Source organism: Mycetomoellerius zeteki, unplaced genomic scaffold (genome assembly GCF_001594055.1).
Source record: "Mycetomoellerius zeteki isolate Tzet28-1 unplaced genomic scaffold, Tzet1.0 scaffold94, whole genome shotgun sequence".
Classification (NCBI taxonomy): Eukaryota; Metazoa; Arthropoda; class Insecta; order Hymenoptera; family Formicidae; genus Mycetomoellerius; species Mycetomoellerius zeteki.
Genome location: NW_017257979.1, coordinates 1,013,866 through 1,022,220, shown reverse-complemented (window position 1 = coordinate 1,022,220; position 8,355 = coordinate 1,013,866). Strand labels below are relative to the sequence as shown.

General features: G+C 34.6%; 1 protein-coding gene across 1 annotated transcript; it reads left to right on the top strand.

Moving 5' to 3' along the window:
• Positions 1-2,061: 2,061 nt before the first annotated feature.
• Positions 2,062-5,996, top strand: LOC108730648 (cAMP-dependent protein kinase inhibitor beta). The gene is made up of 3 exons (XM_018460481.1): positions 2,062-2,142; positions 4,333-4,593; positions 5,324-5,996. The coding sequence occupies exons 2-3, from the start codon at positions 4,341-4,343 to the stop codon at positions 5,383-5,385; spliced, it is 315 nt and encodes a 104-aa protein (XP_018315983.1). The 5' UTR covers positions 2,062-2,142; positions 4,333-4,340; the 3' UTR covers positions 5,386-5,996.
• Positions 5,997-8,355: the final 2,359 nt, after the last annotated feature.

The window sequence follows — 8,355 nt, the reverse complement described above, 5'->3', positions numbered from 1 at the left end:
TTAAACGAGACGCAATATGCCCAGTAAACTGCCAACTATAATATGTATACGTATCAACGAATATGCTCGGTGTACAAACATGGTGTGTTTAATTATTTGGAAATGGTATACAAATAAGCTGGATATTAACGCGCGATGCATTCGTGTTGGAATTATCTTCCGCAACACGCTCGGTGTTTTCGCCAACATAATAATAATCTTTGTAGGGTAAATTAAAATAGCAAAAATAAGATATGATAGTGAGTTTCGAGATAAAACGAAAGCCCGCGATGACGATTTATCGATTTTCACCCACGATGCGATATACCTAAGTTATTTACTTCGCGAAATTTCTGTTTCGTCATGCGCATTCTCAAAGACGTGCTGTACATGTTTTAATCACAGTCTCTGTATCTAGTCGAGTTGTAGCGCGTTCTCCCAAGCAATTAACTTGATCCTCGTGAATTGGCCACATTTTCGTATCGATCAGCAACTTCGCGAAGCTCATTTTGCTTCACCTTATCGTTATATAATATATCGCCTTTATTATTCAAAATACGTCACAAACAGCATACTAAAGTAATGGGCGAAGATAAGAGTGAACTAAAATGCATGTTGCAGCTCGAGAAAAGCGGCTAACAACGTTGTTAATCCGCTTGTAGTTGTCACATTTTTCGCAAATGTGGCAAGCAAGTTTTATTTAAATGCTCTTCGCAGTTTGTGGTTACTAGCACGGAAAGACTTTGCACTGGAAAACGTACTTGAATCGCCTGTATTGAAATATTCCGCATATTAACGATGTAAATTACGTGCTTAAGGTATTAAAGTATATATTGCATTATGTATCGTATATAACGCGCGTGAAAATGCAATCGTAATTCCGTACTGTTCGAAATGTTTTTATTTAATCTCCGGAGCTGACGGTGAGTCTATTGGACCCACTCAATTATAAATCTCTTAAAAAATGTTAAACGATTCAATTTTCTTTATCTTACATCTGTAAATTTGGATTATTCTTATTAACATATACTTATTCATTTCTTTTATACGAGTCACATGTCATTTTGATTCCTTGAAATTAATTAGGTTCTTTTAATTAGCATATAATGATTACTAAAAGTTTTCGGCCAATGAGTAATTTTATTGTATTCCTCAGATAAAGAATTTTTATAAATAAGGATCTGATATATACAATAAGTATTTAATATTCTAGTATTAAAAATATCTTGTTTTTAAGTTATTTGTAACAAGAATTTAATGTTTACTTATAATATAAATTGAAAAACAGATTGACGTAAACATTATCGCAAAATTATATGTTGGCCGGAAACTTTTAACACTGTTAATTAAATGGATTTTATAGATTTAGCGTTAATATCTGTGGTACAGATTTTGGCATTAGCTCCGGAAGGTTAAGGCAATAAATACAAAAGACACGTCAATATTTATATCTTTAGATACATATAGTATCTCAGAATTATTGTTTCGTTCTTCATTTAAAAATCTTCGACGAATTTGAAAATATATAAAATTCTCGAGATATTAATAGTTCCTGCCATATACCATGTAAATCTATAAATTTCTGAATATCTTTAAATGTTAAGCTCCTATAAAGCGCGGTAACAGACATTTTATTTCCAATTAATTTTGAATAAATTTCAGCAAAATCCTCATGGTAAAATTTATCAAAGATTATAATATTTAAAAAATGAGAAAACAGTGGAGATGACATTTGATCAAATTTCCGACACTAAAAAAATCGTTTCTGAAGTAATCGACGCTCATGGACGAGAGTAATCGTCGACATACCTATTTTCTCGTCAGCTATGTGCACGTAAGCGATTAGACGCCGGTATTTCGGACTTTTCCTCTGTCGATCTCCTTTTCGAGGCGGCAGTTTCGCGCAACGTACGTCACGGTCTTCGTGAGTCACGGTCGATGATGATTATCGCGAGGTACATGATTCCGGAATCTTGTAGATATGGGACACGAACCGTACAAACCTTCCGAAGCGGCTGATAATATTTTCGATGGCGGTTCGCAACCGCCGCGCCGACTTGCGAAGAAGGTGACACTTTAGCTTAGTTGCTCGTCGTCACGACCGTATACAGACTCGTCACTCTGTAGCAAGAAAATCTTTCAGATCGCCGGAGAGGCATCTAGGTGAGTGCTCGTGGAGAATCAGTTCGCAACCCCGCGAAACGAGGAGCCTCGCGATGCAGTCACGTTCGCCGATATCGATTTTTTCATAAAAGCTAGATTTTTTACTTAATATAGAGTGAGAATTTAAATATATTATTCGGTCTTGATATAATTTCGATATTGGCTGAAAAAATTTATCTCGTATTTTTTACATTTTTTTGGAGTGGAATCTCACTATAAAGAGTGAAAATTGCTAGTATTGAAAGAGCCAGTATTGAAAAAGAGTGGCTCAATTTTTATTCAATTTTTTCTACGAATGTATTGAATCATTTGATTGACCAATCGGAAAAAAAATTGTAGGAATTGACCAATTAGAGAATGCTTCAAAATATTTGTAGTATCGCGTTGACTATATCGTATGTATATATTTGTACAGCGCAGGTTATAAAAGTCATTTATGAAAACGGAATTAATATCAGGAATCCTCCCTCGAAGCAACGAGGAGATACATTGTTAGTTTCGTGATAGACATTAAAACTACAATTGAGATCTGACATGTATGTTTTAATCCTTTTAATACCGAGTTAAATGCCGCATAGAGATGCTGCAATGTATCTCTCATTATTCAGTGTGTACAATACGTGTAAAAAGGCCTCTATTTTCAAACCGCGCAACACTGTGGTCTCTCACGATCGATCTCGCGTGTACTTGTGCCGTAAAGTGCGAAGTATAATTAAAATGTCACGATGTAAATTAACGAGTTAAACTATTGTCGTGACATAGATATGAACTGTATGTACAGTACAACAAAAAAATGGTGATGATGCTAAATTAGATGTGGCGCTTTCAGTGCGCATATATCATGTTTGCTCGTAACTTTTACTGAAATAATAATTTGTATAATTATTGAAGATATAAGTTATGATACTTGTAAAGGCGATTTTTGTATCCTTATAGTTTTTACCTTTCAAAGCTGAGAATGAGTCTATTGAACACATTTAATTATATTCTTTATGTTACATCTGCAAATTTGAATTTTTTATTGTTATTAAAATAAATTTAGTATGTACACATACTAAATTTATTTTAATAACACACACACAGACACACACATTCGAGTTACGTCATTTTGGGTTATTGAAGTACCTTTCAGTACCTAATATAAATTAAATGTGTATGTGTGGGTTTCACAGACTCAGTGTCAGTAACTGTGTTACGAGATTTTGACGTCATCTCTAGAATTATTGGAATTATCTCTAAAATTTATTCGATACGACCGATAATGAAATCATAATAATCAAGCCCTGGAAGTATAATTAATTAAGAAATTATATATCTTTAATTAACTGCATGCCTTTATATTTCAACGTAGATATGTTCATAATCCTATAACGTATCAGGGAATATATAGTCGAATTGCTTGTGCTATAAATCTCAACTGCCTTTACTATCATACTTCAAAGCTTTTGAAAGCCTTTTCGAACAGCAGGCTGCTATATTTTTACGAAATTTAATTAATAATTCTAGGAAATTCACTGAAACTTAATTAGCAACCTTATTAATTCTCTATCCGCAACATTGATACATGAGACTGTTAGCTATCCTGCTTCTTTTCTTTCGTTTTTGTTGAATGTTATTTACAATTTCTTATTTAGATAAGATATCGATTAAATATATCACGAATATTTTTATCTTCTTTCAATTAAAGTATAGCTACATATTAATGAAGAGACAGATAACAATGTTAAAAATTCAGCTCATTACAATTCTAATCATGTTTATTTGAGTTACGTAAGACAATAGATTGAACAGAATGTAAAGAACTTCGCAATAATTATACGGAAAATTAAGTCCTGATAAAATGAATTAGTATTCACATATGACGTAGCTTATAATGTGATGAACAAAAGATATCGTAGACATGAGGCTATAATATCTTTTGTTCACTACACATATGCTAGATTATATGTGAAAATTGACTCATTTAATCGGGATCTGATTTTTCATATAATTAATGCAGAGTTCTTTTGTATTAAAATATAATCGATAAAAAGTTGTACAAGACTAATAAAATCGATCGAATGAAGCTTTATCGAAGATTTCGAATAGTAGGAGATTTTTTTTTGCCAAATCGAAGAATTGCGGAGTGGCGTTTGAAACGCGAATTGTGGAGCGTCGAGCACAAACACAGGATTTGGCGTATCTTTACAGTGCTGAGGATGCTGACGCCGAGGAGAGCGGAGGTGGGTCCCGAGGAAATCGGGGACGGGCCCGGTGACAAGGGTACGAGCAACGCGACGAGCGGCTCGGTCACACCAGGCGGTTCCTACGAGAATGGCGACAATTCGAAGGAGTTCCTGTCGACCGGGAGGACCGGCAGGAGGAATGCATTACCGAATATCCTTGGCCGACATGCCGAGACTGGCCTTTCCGATCTATCGGATCGTTTCGAGGAACTGTCCACTCACACAGGTGTCAGTCAACTGTATTCTTTCATCATTTATGGCCTCGAACAGAGGAATTGTAATTAATATGTAGCAGACAGAGGATATTTTTTACATTGCCTTGTTCGGACTGTCTGGCCCGGGCATGCACTCTCCACTGATTTCTTGCACAAAAAGAATAATTTGAAAATAATTTTATTCAATCATCAAAATAATTATGTAAGAAACTCAGTTATGATCAATGTCGCAAAATAGTTTCATTCCGTTTCATCTCCAACCAGTTTGAGCATCTTACATAATTATTTTGATAGTCTAACAAAATTATTTTCAAATCTGTATCTATATGTATATACGAAAAAAACGCTGAAGTACCTAAAAATGTAGCTAAATATAGAAAAATAATTTTATTAGGCTGAAACATAATAAGCAATGCTGTAAAAAAGGGTTAACATGTTGACAATCATCTTGAACATTCTACGTAATTATTTTGATCTAACAAAATTATTTTCAGATCTGCATCTAACTAAAATTTTGTTACTTTAACAAAATGGTTCTTTCCGCATGTAGCTAAATTTTTAGATATTTCAGCAAAACCGTTTTTACAAGCAAAGTATTAATTAGAAAATAAAGTTTGGCATTTTTTTTATCCTGGAAAAAGAAATGTTATTTTGCTCTTTCTGGTATTATAGTTTCAATGGCCGTGCAATATTATCCTTTTGAAAGGCAACCCGGATTGCTTAAGGCCTTATGTGTTGCAGATCATTCCACCAAAAGCGGGCAGGATCCGAATATACCAAGCACCTCGAAACAGCACGGCTGACATGTCCGTGAGGCTTCGTAGCGGATCTTGCCGTAGCTGATCTTGCTCGCGACACACTGGGCCTTCCCATCACCGATGACGATGACGATGAGGATGCAATGGAAGCATGTATCGTTTCTGTGAACAAAATCCTCGAACATTCTTTGACTCACATTATTAACGCGATAGAATGTATTGATAGTACGACTGACACGCATAAACGACGAATCTAACACGATATGTCATGTCTGCTGGAATGTTAGAAAATAAAAATACGGGAAATTGACAGAGTTGGACTCAAAGCGAACCGAGGGAAAATTGAAGGCTTCAAATCAAGAAATCGTAAAATTGTAAATTGTAAGATTTGCTCTCAACTTTGCAGATCTTACAAATTATGGATTTAACTTGTTTGTATATGCAATGAATTTTTCGAATAGCTCTCAAAGGGAACCAATGACTTTTTACCGTTAAGGTAAGACCGACTCGCGACTCGAATAAAGAAATACTAGCAGGATTAATTTTGCCAGACAAAAAGTCCAATAGCTTTCGCGTGAAACGTTAGAATCATGCAGGTTAAAAGTGAGATATGCTTTAACTCATTATCAGTGGAAAACGAAAGCAGATAAATAAATGCCGAATTTATAAATTGTAATTTTACTTCTTTTTCTTTTTTATTACTTATGATATATTGTTACTTATATTGAATCAAAAAATTAGATTTGAGAAGTGTTTTTTAGCATTTTCCATGTTAAATAATTGACGATTTATGACATATTTTTGTTAGAACAGTAGCATATTCCGTATTAAAACTGGCAAAGTACATATTGAAGCAGTTAAATTTACTAAATGTGATGTGATATTTGGCTCGACTCTAGCTTTGTTAATAACGCTGTTTTAGAAATAAAAGGTTATGTATGTATGTGTGTGCGTGTGTGTAGGTGTGTGCGATATGTATTTTTAATAAAATTTCTACAAAAGCCCTTTTTATTTTATATTATGCGACTATTAATTAAAATACTACGAGAAAGGAGCCAATGAAAAACGTGCCATCAAGAAAAACGTTAAATCAATTTAGAATTTTCCACTTTTTGTGCTGTTGTTAAATTTTACAAGTTCCCTATGTGCATAGGGAAACTAATTGTACGCTTTTAATATCCAAGAGCGGCATTGATATTAATGCACAGTGTATCCGTGATAAAAATATGAGTATTATTTAAATTATATATCGTAGAATTACTCCATCCCTTCTAAAAATTGCGTACTTTGTGACAACGCTGCAACATACATATAATATAAAGGAGTTTCCTACAACTCCTACAACTCCTCGTTATATCCCAAATCCTTAACTCCAGCCTGCAATTTCAAATTCATCGATCAACAGGATTTAGGTTGCAGCAAACGATGGCCTCATACGAGATTTTCGCCAACGAAATGTCAACTCGAAGAATCTATCTAATAATAAGTCATTTGACGCGGCCGAAATTCCACGCATTTTCGATGAAACGCTCGTCTTTTTCCAAATAACTTTTGTTGAATTTCTGAACTCTTGGGATGAAAAATAAATCCGAGAGAAGTTTTTTCGATACAAGTTTCGAGAAAAGCGTGGATCAATACCTCGAGCGAAATTAACTTTAAAGTCTTTACGGCCGTAAAGTTTCTCCTTCAAACATTTATCGCGGAAATGTAAATTACACTCGCGACATTTAAATTACGAGCTGCAGTATCATGGCGTAATTTTATTAAACGTTGCGTTGTTTACCTAGATCGCTTACTGTGCGATTATCTCTTCTCATTAACGTTTTACAGCAACGCGGCCTGCAACGCGCAAAGTACTGAGATATTTGGTCTGTTTTTTTAGCTGAACTTCTTGCACCGTTTATCTTTCTTCCTTTTTTATCTAACGCGGAGAGAAAAAGAGGAAAGATGAATGGTGCAAGCTCAGCTGAAAAGAATAGACCTATTTTAGCGGCCGAAACGCGATTAGATGTTTGTACAGATGAAATCAAGCGTACAATAGCATATAATTTAATAGCATACGACAGCGGATGTGTACATACATATAGATTGCTCGGGAGCGATACAATTCGCTCGATCGCGAGCTTGTCCTGGATTTTCACGAACATGCGTATGAAGCATATAGTTAGTTAAGTTAATCAATAAGGTATGTTTAACGTACGATTAATTCTGTATATAGGCACGTATTCGTGTATTCGCGCACACACCCGTATTCTCCAGGTACGTTTTACGTTAAATATGAGCCGTTCGATGTTCGTCTCAAGCGTTTTTGTGTTTTTTTTCTGCGTTTGAGCAAACGAAAGTTAGGATTAGGAAATTACTTGACGTAAAGTGTACGACGAGAATATGGATCACGTTCTCTGCGTGACATAAGTAAACATTTTGCGTGTCCCTCGACGATCACCGAGGACATTGGTCTTCACGTATTTCGAGGGAGACAAAGGAAACATTCGTACAGCAATGTTGGCAACCTATAATTACAACGCAAAACTCTGGCGATAAAAATTGAATGATTTGTATCCGCATCAATTATATTATTATAAGATTAATCTAGCAGCGCAAATTCGCTCTCTCTATTTTGACCGTATTTCCCTTACAGAATTTTAATACTGGAAGATAGTGATTAATTATTTATTAATTACTGTTATTCGGTACTTTTAATACTCAAAAGAAATAATTTTCAGTATTACATTGGTCAGTATTATATCAGATTAATTAATTATTTTGAGTATTAAAAGCAGTGTTGTTTGGTACTTTTAATATTCAAAATAAGTAATTTTTAATATTAAAGACCAGTATTAAATTTAATTTCTGTAAGAGTTTTGATTACCGCTAAGTTCTCGATATTCCACGAAGATGTGTGATAAGCAACGATTGATAAATGATCTCTAATCAAATGCGTTATTTAATCATTCGATGCTTATAGTTTAAGAATCGACCGCGTTTTTGGTTGCGAAAATAGGTAGGGGGGGGGGG

Coding starts and splice junctions, on each gene's coding strand:
- LOC108730648 (XM_018460481.1), top strand. CDS start 4,341: ATGCTGACGCCGAGGAGAGCGGAGGTGGGTCCCGAGGAAATCGGGGAC. Junction 4,594..5,323: donor GGAACTGTCCACTCACACAG/GTGTCAGTCAAC, acceptor TATGTGTTGCAG/ATCATTCCACCAAAAGCGGG.